This window comes from Haemaphysalis longicornis, unplaced genomic scaffold (genome assembly GCF_048455015.1).
Source record: "Haemaphysalis longicornis isolate Haplotype H1 unplaced genomic scaffold, Haemaphysalis longicornis Haplotype H1 scaffold_7, whole genome shotgun sequence".
NCBI lineage: Eukaryota > Metazoa > Arthropoda > Arachnida > Ixodida > Ixodidae > Haemaphysalis > Haemaphysalis longicornis.
Window position 1 is genome coordinate 44,248,563 of NW_027526422.1, and position 16,620 is coordinate 44,265,182.

General features: G+C 48.4%; 2 protein-coding genes across 3 annotated transcripts in view; one reads left to right on the forward strand and one right to left on the reverse strand.

Annotated features, from left to right (window-relative positions):
• LOC144145415 (immunoglobulin domain-containing protein oig-4-like) overlaps nucleotides 1-13,521 on the forward strand; it is a 44,937-nt gene extending 31,416 nt beyond the window's left edge. The window contains exons 2-4 of the mRNA XM_077677026.1: nucleotides 2,886-3,209; nucleotides 9,162-9,311; nucleotides 12,242-13,521. Coding sequence (XP_077533152.1) covers nucleotides 3,024-3,209; nucleotides 9,162-9,311; nucleotides 12,242-12,412 — 507 coding nt within the window. The 5' untranslated portion in view covers nucleotides 2,886-3,023 and the 3' untranslated portion in view covers nucleotides 12,413-13,521. The remainder of the gene's footprint in view (nucleotides 1-2,885; nucleotides 3,210-9,161; nucleotides 9,312-12,241) is intronic.
• Plod (procollagen lysyl hydroxylase) overlaps nucleotides 1-16,620 on the reverse strand; it is a 152,119-nt gene that overhangs the window by 84,993 nt on the left and 50,506 nt on the right. The gene's annotated exons all lie outside the window — the stretch shown is intronic.

Consider the following 16,620-nt stretch of genomic DNA (forward strand, 5'->3'; position numbering starts at 1 on the left):
AAACCACAAGTTATTATGCTGCACTAGACACATTTTCACACCTCACGAATTTTTATGAAAAAAAAAACGGATAACTTTTCAAAGCCGTGTCTCGCGCTATTTTTCACCGCTCCAGCACATAGGCGTCGCAATCATCCACATAAGTGGAATCGGGCCTTGCTCATCGCACACGAAAGTTGATTTAGTTTTCGGGGCTGAATGAATCGACTGCAGAGTTCAATGCGCAAAAAAAAAAAAAAAAAAAACGTTGCCTTTGTGATAAACACCAGTTGAGCGCAGTGAATAAATCTAAACCAGCTGGATCCTGAACACCCCTACCCCAGTGCTGGGTAGCAAACCGGGCTCTACGCCCGGCTCACATGGCCTTTCCTTTCACTATTCTCTTCCCCCTTCTAAACCATCTGGGGTCACCTAACGGGTGTCACAACTTGAACACCTGGGCGCTATCTTTTTACGCTTCCATGCTACAAAAATAAAAAAAAAACTAGTAGGAATAGTTATTCTCCGCTGCTAGCGACTAATCCCGCGACCTCTTTCTAGCAGCAGAAGTATATTTTCGCCCCCGAAGCACCAAACAGCCAGTATACGTCGAGTTCCGAAACTCCCCAAAAGCAACCGACTTCAGCAAAACTAAGCAAACAAATACTTTAGCAATCCTTAGCAATATTAGGATTTTAGCGTCGCCACAAACGCCTTCGCGAACGCGTGTACGCGAACTCGCGCAAAACACACACACAAGTTCACGCACCACAAGACCCAGGTGTCACTTATTCAGTCAGCGAGCATCCAGCGGCACAATGCATCGGCTCAGACACACAAAAAAAAAAAAATGCTGAGCACGCGTCGTCTCACAGCCAACTCGGCTGTTCAATGCCTCACGACAGAAAGACAAGAGCGCATCTACGAATCGCAGCCGATTCGCGCCAGCACTCCCCCGTTTCAAGAACAAAGCGTTCTCGTTTCACGAACAGGGTTTCGCCGTCGCCATTCCCCGCTGCGCCGTTCCTCCTCTCCACCAAGTAGACAGGCGTCCTCCACAGTACAGCCACCCCGAGCTAAGTGTCGCAGAGACAAAATCCTCGAGTGCTGTCAAAACAAGCGCGGCACGGATAAAAAGTACCGAAGCGGCGCGATAAAAAGGGCACCCGCAAAAGTAGCGACGCGGGAAAAGAAATCTCCATTAGTGAGACTGAGAACCTCGGATCGAAGGGGAATTGAAAATAATTGCGCGAAGCGTTGGCCCGAATCAAACTATCAATCTTCATCCAAGTGCTGCGCGGGACTACTCGGGGACATAAAAGGGTCGGCCTCGCTCCACCTCCTCGCACAACCCCTCGTCTTGATTTCTTCAAGACGACGAGGCGAGGCTTAGGATGTCCGAAGAAGCGGGCTCCTCAACGCTCGCCCAAAGCGACGAAGAATCCGACTATGTGTTTTACAAAGCTTATAATTGAAACACCTGGGGGACATGCACAACGAAGCGGGCGACACGAATGAGAAAGCGGACGTGGCTCGGAAGATGGCGAGCGAGACCAGAACTACAGCGTCCCCTCCTCCCACAGTGACAAAGCATCAACGTTTTCGGAATGAAGCCACAACGAAGAGAAGTATATGCTCAGCAGTATTAACGATGTCCTCCAAGCGCAGCGAGCGGCTCAATAGCGGCCAAAAAATAATAGTAAAGCGTACAACAGCTGGGAGCTTGCGTAAATTTTCCTAGCGGTGCTGTTTCGACAGCTCAGATTTAAGGCAGCCGCGAAAATGGTAGCTCGTAAAGTGGCCAGTTCAGCAGTTTGTTACGTTAATGGTACTGGCACAATTTGAACGCCTCCTCCTTATATTGGCCTGCGTAAACGAATGGCTCGTTCGCGCGCTCAAGTCTCCCGCGAAGAGCGCGTTTCATGGTTTGGTTTGTGTCTTACGCCACGATCGACAACGCTATACCCGCTCGATTTATCGAAAAGGAAATGCATTTTCAGGGCAAGTGACCCCGTTTACGGAGAAATAGCACGTTATTTTTTAATAAAAAAATAGTCAGTTTAAACCGCAGCGTCTTTAGTGCCGGAATCTCGTATGATGCATTTTATGGTCTTCCTGGAGCATTAAACACGCTGATGGAAAAATTAAAACATTTTCTGTGAAAAAAAAAAAAAGAGTCTGGACGCGGGTGTAGAGGGGCCGGAAGGTCTGAATTTGAAACGCTGCAATTTATGATTTTTTTTTTGTCCGTGACCGGGACAACGGGCTGCTGTTGAAAGCGCCACCAAGTGGTTGATAACACAGATCTTTGTGTACGCGGCTATCCACCGTTAAGTAGCAAACCAGGGAGCAAAAAAAAAAAAAAAATAACAACGTGACAAGCCCGCTGCGAGAACTCAGTTCATCCGAGCAAACGTAAGCAGGCGAACTGCTATCGCAGCCGGAATGGCCCCATTCTGGACCGCCTGAAAATTTCGTCCAGCATCACCGATGGATCTGAAATCTGTTGATGAAATTTGGCCATTCGCTAGAGTTAAAGATTAATCGACAAATACCACGTTTTTTTTTTTTTTTTTCTCAGAGCTAACGTTAAACAGCCAGCAGTAAGCAGTAAACTTCCGCCAGCTTCGACTGGCTTAGAGGCAACCTGAACAGAACGGTATAATTTTCCCACCAGAAAAAAAAAAAAAAGCAATTGCTGTGCAAGCAATGCTGAACAAGCTGTGGATCGGGCTGTATTCTTCGGATGGGGGGACGTTTCGAAGGATGGGTCAGGTCATGGGTCAAAATATTCCGAGAAATGCCGTCATGCAACCAACAACACAGCTTTTCGCCTTGTCTCGATGTCATACGTTTCCTAGCATGGCTGTCTGACCGCCGCTGTCGCTGCGCGCCGTGCTTGCCAGGCTCAACCTCGGCGGCGGTCCGACGAGCTCGGCGGCTGCAGCGGCTGTGGTGGTGAGCCCCGGGGCCCCCAGAGTAACGGCCCCGAGGAGCAGCGGCTAGGAGGCGGCGGAGGAGGCTTGAAGGGGGTCTTGGAGACGATGTCATCGCGGCTCCTGGCGTGCTGGCTGGCGGTGGCGGTGGCGCTGACGCTGCTGCTGACCGAGGCGCAGGGCGCCAAAGGCCGCGGAGGCAAGCGAGGCCGGGGACGCATGCGGTCCTCGGGTTCGGCCCGATACATCTTCTACACGCACCCCAAGCGGAAGGAGTACTACGACAACCCTAACGTGAGCACGACCTTGTCTCTTCTTACGTCTCTCGGCTTCTGTTCTTCTCAACGCAACTCCTCATCGACGACAGTTGCTTAACGAAAGCACTACGCGACTTGCCCACAGGAGCACTTCAAAGGCTTTTAAAGGGGAAAGAGGGGATGAAAATTCAGAGCCATTCCACTGTGTGGGTTTGGCCGCGAACTTCCGCTCAAACCGCGCCGTCCCGTCGGCGAAGCATTCGCCGGGACCGTGAGTAGGCTTCACTGCGCGACGCGCAATGCGAGAAAGCCAGCGTACAAAGACCACGCTTACACAGAAATTCTTAAAGTCGGCTTCACTTCTAATCACAAATGCATTGCTGGAAAGACATTTTTCAGGGGCAATACACATCATGTCAACATATCAAGCGCCGGAGGCGAACAGGTAGCTGAAGGTAGAGGGAGTGAAGTGAGGAGGAGAGGAGCGGCTTTCTCTTCCTACGGCCGCAAGAGAAAAAAAGCGGGATATAACAGCTCCGCTGTAATAACGCTCCCTGAATAAAACTCTCCAGAGCTCCTACCAATGGAGAAAGCTTTCCGCGCAAATGCTTTCGCTCCTGCCTCACCAACCCATCTCGCAAACCAAATCGCCAAGTGAAACGCAATGTAGACGCTGTAAGTCGCGGTATAGTTAGGCAGCGAAATGTTAGCCAGCCGATTCAAGATCACCAACGGTTTACGGCAAGACGCTCAACCCACAGAAATACCTGTGAACTGGAAAGCCAATACAACCACGCACTTACATCGCCTGTATCCATCTAGAACGTGAGGCGGCAGTTATAATAAACCCACAGACAAAGTAACTTATAAAAGAAACGCGCCCAGTGCAAAATCTGTGGCCTTCGTTCATGAACATCGAAAGAAGAACGTCTCCCAATTCCCTTTCGTGGCGAGAAGCTTCTCCGCTTCCACAGATTCGGTGCAACTGATGCGTACGTATAAAACTAAGACCGACGAAAATTTCTTGGCTTTCAATGACAACCCGCAAAAAAAAAAAGGAAGGAGAAATCGGACGTAATGGCCGCAATCCCAGGAGATGACATCACGGCATAATAACCGTCATCTTCCCAAAGCCAGAACCTCTCCCCGTCCAAATAAGAGTTTTTCCGCCGGCCGCAAAGTACCTTTGAGAGGCGACTCACCGAAAATGCTTGCGTGCGTGAAAACGAGGAAAAGAAAAGACTACTTAACGGCGATGAATAGCGGGGACGGAACAAAAAAAAAAAACGAGAATTCGCCGAAAACAGCTGGAATTACAACGTCCACGTCTCAGCACCGATACCCCCGGGCGGCGGCGCAGGGAACGAGCTCTCATTGCTGTTCCAACCCGAAGGTCAGCGCTCTCCAAACATCCCTCGAGCTGCGTCGATGAAACTAAGAGAACAAAATGGAACGAGAGGAACACGCCGTCATTGCAATAAAGCAAGGCGAAACGAACCGCCGTCTCATTAGGACAGCGCACCGGGGACGCTAAGAGAAAGCAGAGCGTTCGCAGGGATGCGACGTCAAACGCGGAGGCTAGCACACACATAGAAGGGGAGAAGCGGGGTCTTGCACGGAGACGCTTAAGGAGTGAACGAGAAAATAGAAAGCTACAAACGCGTGAAAGGCGAGAAAGACTAAGTGTACGCTCGTTCCCGTAAAACAGTGCGCCCAGATGTCGCACCTCGGAAGGAACCATCTTTCACGGAGGCGGGAGGGGGGTGAGAGCGCGCGGGAAAGAAAGGCGTTCGATTTCGTTCCCCCGCTGCTGCTTTGACCCCTCCCCCCACCACTTTCCTCGGAGAAGCAATCGACGCGCAAGGGTCGGTTCTCCGATGCCGCGGCGGCGGAAACGAAAGAGCCGCGGCGCGATGAGAAAACGAGAGCGTTTCTGATAGACCGCGCGCATAAAGCAGCGCGCTTGGATGGTGGCGAGCAGAGCGACCCGGGGGGGCATGCGCGGAAATCGGCGCCACTAAATAGTACGGCCCCGTGTCACTGCCGAACGCTGAAGCCAAGCCGCTCCCTCTTTCGTCCCCCTTCCCTAAAGTGTGCCGGCCCGCAAGACACAGTAGAGAATGATACGTGGGTCGCCAGCCCGGAAATAACAATGTCGCCCGGCTGGCCTTATCCTCTCGCCTTCGCTATGCTGCCCCCTTTTCCTCTTTCCTCTTCCGTTTGCACACCCGACGCAGAAAACACGCGCCCTAACGACAATCTTAATTAAACTAGCTTCATTGCAACTGCACTGCAACGCCACTGTATCTCTTTTTAACAGCAGAGCTGTTTAAGCTTGAGTTTGGTCCGGTGGCGTTAGCAAAAAAAAAAATAGCAAGAAAAAACTGCGCCGCCTGTAAAGGGTGCACCACCGCAGATAGGGTGTTATTACAGTGAAGCTGGCTTTCGCAACGGCTCGAGTGGGAGCACAAGGGAAATACGCGTATGCGCACCCCTTACTGTACAACTTCAAAGGTGATAGTCTTTCTTGGGCTACTAAACCGCAAAAAAGATGGCGCAGCTTGCACTTGTGGTGCAAGGCTGGAAAAAGAGTATAGCTGCCGGTCGACCTAGCTTCTTACCCCATGTGATACCCCGGGACCGACTGGAACGGCCTTGAAAAATCCGGCTAAACTTGGCCTCACCTCTCCACACTTAGCCTAGCCTAGCAAGAACATCGCAAAACCGAACAAAACTTACCAAACCAAGCGAAACCTATCAAAACTTAGCAAAACCGGAAGAAACTAGGTCTACCCCCAGCTCCGCTGTTTACGGGCCCTGTCAACGGCTACGCGCAAAACAGCCTCTATTAAATGCCCCACAACAGTTAAAGTGGCGTCATATGGCGCTGCGCCGTAGCTATGTAGTCAAGCATGCATACACGCGCCATCGTGCACGCTTGCGTGAGAAAAGCTACATCTGAATCCCCGAGGAAAGTATTCGAGCAAAACCTTTGTATTTCTTTTTTTTTTTGGGGGGGGGGGGGGGGTGATAAAAGTATCGCACATTTAGAGAGCAAAAATCAGGGGAGATTTCATAAACAAGCGCAGGTAAACGGGCACAAATGGGCGAAAAGGTGCGTACATTTTTACGACGGTAGCCATTTTACGACGGTAAAGTCAGTTAAGTGTCATTAAAACAGCTCGCTAAGCCGCTGAAGCCTTGGCGCTTCAACCTCGCGAGAAAAAAAAAAAACGGTTTATTGCTGTCCCGGTTCCGTTCGCTCGGTTAGTGATGTCAAAATTACTCCACGGGGAATTCAAGACATTTCTGGGGGGAAGGTGCGGAAATGTCACATAAAACAATGCTCGTGGAACATTCTTGCTCAACGGGAGTAAAGCCAACGAAGCACGTAGAGTCGAGGACAAATAAAACGCGAACACGAAAATATGAGAGAGCACACACTGAATAGAAGATTGCGGTTCGTGGACGTCAGGTATTTGACTGATTCGGACGTGTTGAGGGAGGGAGGAGGGAGGGATGGTGATGGTGACGAAGTGTGCTTATATGATGCCGTGAAGAAGGACCTAAGAGTAGTAAACATTTATCTTTTCATCCGGCGTCCCCCGAATTCCTTCAGAAACACGCTGTTGCGTATAGCGGGGCTGTGCGGAGACAGCGGGAGCGGAGCGAGCGGCACGAACAGGCGACCACGGCCGTGGGACGACGCTCGAAAGGAGGCTATACAAATTCTGCCGCGGTTAAACGCAAATCTAATAAAAAAAGGCGTACAGCCCTTGCCACACCCAGTGGGCCGATCCACCGAACATAATCTTGCACAAACACCGAGTTGGATAGGACGGCTTCACGTTCACGCGGGGTCGAGGTTTTGAGGGAAAGGGGAGTTAACAACGGGGTTTTTGCCGCGGAACCGTTCGCAAGAGCACGAAACTCTCGGACAATAACCCGCGCCGCCTGCACGCTGGGGTAATACTCATTCAAAGCGTACGAAGAGCCGCTCAAAAACTGTGGGGATAAAACAAAGGGAGAAGCAAAATCGAAAGACTCTAAAAAAAAAAAAAAAGGTGAAGCACTGCAAGAAAATGCACGCTGCTCGATACGACGGCACGGGGATCGACAAACACAATACGCACAAAATGAGGAAAAAGTTGAGAAACTTTCAGTTCAACCAAAGTTCAGACCTCCGTTGTAACGAGGGAAATTTTAAGTTAAAGAAATAGGCTGGGGCCGGGCTGGAAAAAAAGGAGGGCAATCGTTGGGAAATAAAACAGTCCGACAAAAAAAAAAAAAAAGCCGCGACGAGACACGCGTCGCGACGCAGACCAGCGCCGCCCAAAAGAAGTACAAATGCGAAGGGAAGAAAGATTATTGCGCCAGCCCGAATGAACGAGGTTGTTTATGGATGGCGACAGAGGACAAAGAGGAGGCCGACGCGATGAGAAAGAAGAAGATAAAGACAAACACGCACCGGGAGGAGTATGCTAAGGGAAAGGAAGAAAAGCGAAATCGGAGCTTGTGGAGGCCGAGGAATAGGAACGCGGCTAAGGAAAGTGTAGCGAAAAGCCTCCGTCAATACTGCGAAGAAAGAGATGAGGGAGAAAAATAAGGATGGAGGATAAGGCAGCGATGCCTAAGGAAGAAAGGGGAGACAATGGACAAAGAAAGGGACTCCCTCGGGGAAACACAGGGGCGCGTGACGGCAGCTGCTGCTGCTGGTACGCGGGAATGAAGGAACTTTGTTCGCGAGGGGGGAGGAGGAGGAGGCGGGAGAAAGGGGTTTGGCTTTCGAGTAACCAAATGTACGTACGCGCGACTCGCGCAGAAAGAGCCCGACGTTGTCCACAACGGGAAAGCGATGGGAAGAGGGTTTCGATTTGAGCCCGCAGGTACGTCTCCTGTCATTCCTTGTCCGCGTAGGACGCACGTGGTGCCTTCTCTCTTCTCCCGAGAGAGAGAGAGACGGAAGGGGATGGAGGGACGCGTGTTCCCGGAGTACCTTTTTCTCCAGAAAAATAGGGAGGGGGGATGGACGTGTTCTTTAGGGTGCCTTCTCTCTTCTCACGACAAAGAGAGAGACAGGGAGGGAAGTATGGAGAGAGAGAGAGACGTGTTCCTGCGGTGCCTTTTCTATTCTCCAGAGAGAGAGAGAGAGAGAGAGAGAGAGAGAGAGAGAGAGAGAGAGAGAGAGAGAGAGAGAGAGAGAGAGAGAGTTCCTGGCGGCGACGCCAACTCGGCCCGAACTTCTTCCCTAAGGGCAGACCGCGCAGCTTCATTGTCTTCGTCTCGTCACCGGATCGGCTCGTCGCGCCCCGTTATCTTCCAGACGACCGAGAAATGTACGCGCGCATTTCGAAATTAATTAATCGCCCCTTCGGGCCCCGCCGCCGGCCGCTGGTCTTAATTGGATGTTACGACGAAGGACCGACAGAAATACCGCACGGGTAGCTGAGGTGATGGCCGAGATGATATGCTGAAGCGGTAACTAAAACAAATTAACGTTAAGTCTTAGGCCACATTAGAATTGAAGTCGGCCATTGTTCCCTTGGCTGGTTCTAACGGTTCTGAAATGTGCATTAAAAATTAGAGAAAGCGGGGCATCTGACTGCGCGGCTCATTACAGCGTTAACACAAACGTAAATAAAAAAAAATATATGTAGATTGGTAACACAGAGTTCACTGCATCAGAATGCTAGATATTTTTGTTCAACGAAGCTGATTTTTTTTAAAAAATACGCTCTTGTATTGCCGTTTTACAATACTAATAACGAAACTGTTCCACAAGAAAGCGGCTTTCCATGTTTCAGGCCTAATGGGTGATAGCCTTCGACTGTGTTCTGTACGAGAAGTGACCGGTACAATCCCGTTTACGAATGACAAGATTAGCTCCCAAACAACGAGGAAGCAGTGAACGGTGTCTAGGAAGACGGGAGCTGCTCAACCGGCGAATGGACGCGTACGTGATGCGAGCAATGCGTGCGTGCAATCGCAGGGCGCCCAGATCGAGAAGGCGTCGCACTTCGACTACGAGTTCTTCCTGGGCCACAAGATCGTGTTCATCTGCGTGGCACGCGGCGTCCCCCGGCCGCGCATCACCTGGTACAAGGACGGCATCGAGATATTTGCACACCCCTACATGCAGGTACTGTGCAGTATAGTAGTACAGGCACCGCTTGTTGCCGGGCGCAATATTCCGCCAGCTTTGACCAGCGGAGCCCCAACGGGACACGGCACACTACCGCAATTTCTCGAGTATAACCTGCCCGAATACAGGCCACGGAATAGTACCGAAATTTCTCGCGTATAACCCGCACCAACAATTTTGCCCCGGGATGCAGCTTCAGCGCAATGCAAGCCACGCCGTAAGCCCGCGTCATGACCAGCCGACATTGCAATCTTCCTTCCGCTCACTTCCAGTCAGCTCACGACCGAAAACCAAAAGGGTTTTTTTTTTTTTTTTTTTTTTCCCCTAACCCTGTCTTTACCGCGAGTGCGCTTGCCTTTCCGAAGTCGGATGCTGTTGTGCGCCGTAGATAGCGCCCTATGTGCCCCCCTCTCTTCATCACCATCTTTGCCAGGGCAATTTTCCCGTTACAATCTAGTATCAACAAGCCCAAACCGGCATTCTCGGGCGTAGAAAAGCATGAGAAAACAGGCACCGTCCCCGGCACAATGGGTTCTGACAAGCTAGCAGATATTTGCAAGTAATTAGCTCGATAGATGTGCCCTTCCGTTTAAATCTTTGGTTGCACTTTCCCCCTGTAATGCGCTCTTTGCAGGTAAAAAAACAGCGAATTAAGTTCGTTCGGCATTGGTACGTTCGTTATCTGAATAAGCACGACGTAATTGTGCGGCGCTCCTTTTTTCTTTTTTTTTTCTTTTTTGAAGATTGAAAGGTTGCATTACACGGTCAATGGTTCGGGAAATATTCTGGGACATTTTTTTTTTCTTCTCAAGAAGCATAATGGGGGTGCGGGTTATTAATGGTCATTTGGGGGATATCTAACCACGTAAATTTTGATGTGTCCGTCTGTCAGTAGAATCAGCCATAAATGTCACTGGTTATCCGGCTCAATAGTGCGTTAATGACCTGCCAGAATTTATTGGGAACGTGATTGGTGAGGGAGGGGGGGAAAAAGCAAACAGAAGGCGAGGGGAATCGTGGAGGGACAGGGAGAGGAGGTTGCGAAAAGAGTGCAGCGGGAAGGGCGCACGTAGCCGAGGACTGCGACTGGAGTGGGGATAATACAGGAGATGGGGAAGGATTAGAGGAGGGTGATCGGAGGAGCGGTGTAGCGAAATGGGGACGGAGGGCGGGAACTGAGGGAATAGGGGAGGGGGAACGATGGCAAGAAAAGTGGGGGCGGAAGGATGTGGGGTCGGGGAAGGAAAGAAGGATGTGGTGAGGTTGGGGCAGCCAAGAAAAAATGGGTAAGTGCAAACTATGAGGGACAGGACGAGTGGAGGAAGGCGAGGAAGCAGAGGGGGCGGTGGTCAGGGCAATCGGGAGAGGATTAAGGCGAGGGAGAGATGTAAAAAGACAGGGAGGAGGCAGAGAACCAGAAGGGGAGGAGGAAAAGAGGAAGGGGGAATAGAGGGGCGTGAAGTGTATTTGAGAAAAGGGGAGACAGCAGTAGAGCACGAGGGGGACGGGAAGGGGATAGGGAAATGGGAGGAGGGTTAGAGAGAAGGCGAATGTGCGGAGGTAGAAAGGGAGAGGAGAGAAATTGGATCGGCGGGAAGTGCAGAAGGGGAAGAGAGGGGGATGGGGGACGTTGTGTTGAGTGAGGGCTATGCAAGGAACAAGAGGATAGGAACAGGGAGGAAATAGGAGGGGATGCTACTGTTTTTCGACATCATCTGCACTGAATTTTTTCAGGGACGGATTATATGTGCGAACTTACAGCACTCTTAACTTTATACTTATTTAGAAGTCAGAACGGAGTTCACAGGTCATAAAGCCACTGCACTCGATTCTTCTACTGCGGAGCATCTGATGTAAAATTCAAATTCTCTCTGAAAGCGACTCACAGCCGGCTTCAGTCATTTGCAGAGCTCTTTTCACAAACTCCACCATGCCACAAGGAAATGAACAAAAAACAGGCTAAGGCATTTTAAAGTTTTGCCCAACAAACAGAAAATTTCTGAGCTGCATGACCGCATTGCTGTCAGGTCTTTGACTCCTAGAGAACAAGACTGGCTGGCAAGAAGAACTGAGAGCATGGAAACATCACTGGCCCCATTCCTCACATTGTGTAGGCAATACCGTGGTGTGAAGCGATATCTCATGATTTCAACACCATCTACGTATAGCCAAATAATGTTGCAGGCAAACAACGCCTTCTCATTCAGGAATGACTCAAAAAATGTCTTAAAACAAGGAAAGATTTTTATAAACGATAATTTTCCCCTTTGAATGAGAACCACTCCAATGATAATACCCCAGTATTTTCTGTATAAACCATAAGCTTTGCATTGAATTGACTGCATATCTTTTGCAGCAGCAGTTCTTAACCATGCATATGATGAAGGGTAATCAGGGGCTGGCAACAGTATTGGGAAGTCAGAGTGTCAACACACAACATATTGTCAAAAGAAATTTGCTCCTGAGTCGAAGGCACTGCTCATACATGCACATAAGTGCTTGCTTGACATTTTTGCACCCAATCCAGATATAAGCCATGGTAAAGGTGAGTACTCGGGAAACAAGCCCAACAGACGTGTGCACTTCGTGGCAAAGCCAACTTTTCCCATTAGTCATCAACGAAAATGAGGGAAGCGGGTTTCCCTAAGGACTACAACTTCACAGGTCTTTCAGGGTTCACAAGCCCCATGCAACATCACTCTCTCTCGGCTTTATGCATACTTTGTGTTCACTTCAGCATTACAATTCTAATGCGACAGGGTGGACATATCTAACCAGTGTTGAACAAACGACAAGCAACTGAAGCTTCTTTTTACAGCCGGCGATTGGCCAAAAAGGGATAAGAGCTGCGCACCACGTGCCAATAATGCTCGCTGGCTTGCTCACTGCCCTGCTCCCTTCCCTCCCTTCTTCTGTAAAATGCGCAGTCCATCCTGCAAATATCCGAGTGGCAGCTGGAAGGCGATCGGATCAAGAGCAAGCTCGAGATCGACCCGGCGAGGCAGATGGACTCGGGCAACTACGAGTGCCAGGCGGACAACAAGTACGCCATCGATAGCCGGACCTTCAAGGCCGACTTCAGCTCCCTTGGCAGCTAGGCAATGGCGGCTGCTGCCGGGGCACCCCTTCCTCCATCCTGACTTCAACGCACCACAAGACACCATGTAGACAGAACTACTGAAAACACCCGTCCTCACATACGATTGTACTTTGTTTGCCTGTATAGACATTACACATGCCATGACAGATGTTCAGAATGTTAAAACGGCACCTGCATACGCAAGGCCAGCCAAAGGCTGTAGTCAAACTCTGCGATGAATGACTAAGTGTTATACGTAAGTGGCATTGTAAAATAACATCTACTTGGTTATATTCTAGACTTTTAAGTTGGATCCTGTATTTCTTCCTTCTTTTTTCTAACATAAATGCTTGGTTTTAAGATAAAATAAAACTTGTACCCAAGCCGGCAGCACATTATTTTTCAATACGCTGGAACAGCCATACTCAATATTTACAGCAATAATTTTTCTCAGAATTTCCACCATTTGTCATTACACTTATTACATTATCTCCGAATTTCAAGAAAAATCAAGGTGTAGTATGCTTTTATTATTTTTCAGCCATAATCTATTCCCTTAACCAAAAATACGAAAGTGAATGAAAATTCTAACGTTGATGAAGCGGAAATTTTGCTGTGTTACAAATCATCTGAAATCGCTGGCAAGCTATGAGATTAGGCAACGTGTGTTGCTTATCCGTTCATTATATTCCGAAGACAGCAAAGGGGTGTAGAAAATCTCACAACAGCATGTTGCGTACCCTTTCAGAAATGACTGGCTAAGTGTTTTTTGATCACACCTTCTACCAAGCCCTCCATTCATGAGGAAATCCCCCTTTCATGCTAGTCAACGTATGCGAACAGACAGCAACAAAAATTAGGGCACCCAATTACTTTTCCTTGGTTCCAGGATGAACACAGTAACAAATAAAACACAATGAAATGAAAGCACCACACTGTTAAGCTCCCAAAGTGGCTGTCACTACATGTTTTTTCTGCTCAGCTAATTGTTGTAAAGGTGCATTATAGACAAGAGTGTCTGCCTAGACATTGTTGTTTTGCCTTTCCTTGTGCCAAAATGTAGATTCAATTCAAGATTATGCAGTCAAATATATGTGCAGAAGCACACCTCAATTTCCAGTTTGCCCCCCCCCCAAAAAAAAAGAAACTGCATGAAAGGAACACGCACAAACACACTAACAAGAAGCAGATGAAGCAGCCACTGCTGTGGCATCTTCTTAACGAACTGTGTACTTTCGACCTGCTCACCACTGCATGCCTCCCGCTGACAAAACAAGCAGTGGGACCCATTCACTCACCCTCACAGATGTCTCCATCATTAGCAGCTTTAGTCTAAAAACAACTACGGCATGCACGCAGCTATAAACATCACCGTGCTCTGTTTCCTGTTAGCTCACACCAAAGTACCAACAAAAATAATTTATACCCTCCCGTACCTGCCCAGTGCCAAAGTCTTGATGATTATCAAAAATGAGAAGGCCATTTGTGTTTGGAGTGAAACATGGGGAAAAGAATAAACTAAATCGTGCAGGTGACATGAGTACTCCCTGATCAAGCATTCATATGTAGCTCATCAACAGTTCTGTTCATGTGTCTCTGATTGTTACAAAAATAAAAGAGAATCCAATCAACTTCTCAACCGTTTCACTCATTACTCAGTTCCAGAAAGCTGGGGTCCTTCAAAACATTAGAAACAGGCATGTGCTAGGACAACAGGCCGAGCTCAAAGAGGTAACGCAAAGCTTAAGTGGGCTTTTTCAACAGCTAAATTCCTTTAGCTTGACATCGTTACATGCTGCTCCAAACTGACGTAATTGTACACATCAAAATAAGTCACATTGTTGGGTGATACGAAGTTGATGGTTAATGCATCAAGGCTCTCCCTGGGCCACAAGGCACACAGTCGTAGAGAGCTGCAGATTATCCCATCAACTACCACCCTTTTTACTGAATAAAACTTTGAGTACTCAAGATGTTTGTGTAGCCATTAAGCCGTTTCAAGGAAGCTTCAACAAACCAGGCTCGCCTCTTGCAAGGCAACAGTGAATTGAGACCACCTCGAGTTCTCTGTCATGAACAGAAACCTTGTGCGCAAAGGCAGTTTTGCAATTTGGCTTTATCAGAAACACAGTTTCAGCAGCCATGAACTGAAACTTGGGAGTAGGCGGCCCGACTGCTTGGCCACTAGATAGCCACGGCAGGTGGCACAGTTTTAAACAGTGGAGGCAATACTGCATGTTCATGCTGGGAGCACTAAATCTGAAGGAGTTAGCATTCTTGATAACAGCTTACAATTTGCGTCATAACAATGACCATTTTGCAGATGTGATATTTTCTGAGCAGCAAATAAGCTGAATGACCAAGTAGCACAGGAGAAATTTCACGACGCTCTGTGGAACTACACAGGCCACTATTTGTAAAGGGCTGAGCAGATCATGCCTTTTTTGGTGAATAAAAGCAATAAACCAAACAGCCTAACCCTAGTACCTTGTCCTACTGTTGTTTGTGTTATTTAATATTCAGCCACGAAGCTAGGACCCCTACTATACGTAGAGTCGAACAAAAATGGACCAAGTCCAGACAAACTCCCACACTCTTAAAAGATGCAGCTTTATTTCTGTGCCACAAGCAATCCCTCACTTTTTGAAGAACTTTTTCTAGACTATACTACAGCAAAATTGCGAACTTTGAAGCATAGATATGTTTCTTGATCAACTTCCTGTGAGATTACCCTGCTACATTAATATTTTGAACATGAAGGGAATGTTCGGTTGAAAAAGTAACAACAGAATCACTCAGAAGGATCATTTTCCTATTCGATATAAAAGCAGCCAGAAATCACTGAATAAAGACGTGGTTTGTTTGTTGTTTTGTTTTTTAACCGGGACCAGCAGCATTGACTACTTTCAAACTGCAACATGTGATTAGTGAAACACACGATTAATTTAGCTTGTGATCTCATTCAAGATGCTGCAATTCATGCCATTCGATGTGAGTTGGCCATACGTAAGGCAGCACGAACTTTGAAGAACCAAACACAAGACAGGCAAAGATCATGAACCTTCTACAGCAGCCAGAAATGCTGCATCTATGTCCATCCCTCACTGCAGGGGCGTAGCCATGGGGTGGTGCTCGGTGTAAGAACAGCCCCCAAAATTTTCTGAGCGGCGCATTCCCCCTTTAATTACCATATTTACTCACGTAATGATCGCACTTTTTTTTCCAAAAATATGATGCAAATTTAGGGGTGCGTTCATTACACGAGGTAAATTTTTGCTGAAAAAAGTTTCAGCTCAGCAAACGCAAGCAAGTCGCAGGTCAAAATTTTTACGATGGGTCTCATGAACATAACAATCATATTAAATAAAAACATAACAAAAACTCCCCGGACCACCACCGGCCACGTCGCAAAGTAACGCAGAATGCAGCACTTTCATGAATTACGGAATGCACCGGAACGAGTTTGCTGCGAGGTGAGAACAGGTCAACCAATAAGTGGCTGCTGCTGTCACAGTGCAGGACATCAAAACAGACACCCTAAGAAAGCTTTCTCTAAGACACTCAGGACATCTTTTTGTCTTGTGGGTACATTATGTGCATTTAGTGAGAGTTTCTACCGCACCAATATTGAACGCATGCTTGCCGATATCGCTATTATCGGCAAGTCTGCGGCAATAACGCAGCCATGTCCTCTTTGAAAGAGGAGGAAACATAGGTAAGCACGACCATCATTAGCTAGACTTGGCACACATACGACATATGGCTGTGGCAAGTTCAGGGTGGTGCGATCATTGTGCGGGAAATAAAAAAAGTCGTATTTTGACGACAAACTTCATGGGTGCGATCATTACGTGAGTGCGATCACTATGCGAGTAAATATGGTAAGTGCGCAGCACTTAATTAATTTAAGTGCCCACTTCTGTGGTTTCATGATGCGTTATCCCTTGTTGTAACCGAGCAAACGAAGGGGACATGGAAGGCAAACGAGATGATCGAACGAACAGGAAAGCGGAGGAGGACAGTGTGGCAGACATGTGAAGGGGCGGGCAGTATGCTGAGACGGCACGAGACATTCTCTCCGGCGGCAACGCGCTATGACATAACAGCGAAAATGAAGGGGCCACCGAATATAGAGCGAGCACGAAAGCGAAGAATGAAAGTATGGCAAAAGGTACGTGACACGGTCCCCCGCGGCGACGCGCTATGAGACAACGCCAGAGTATACGT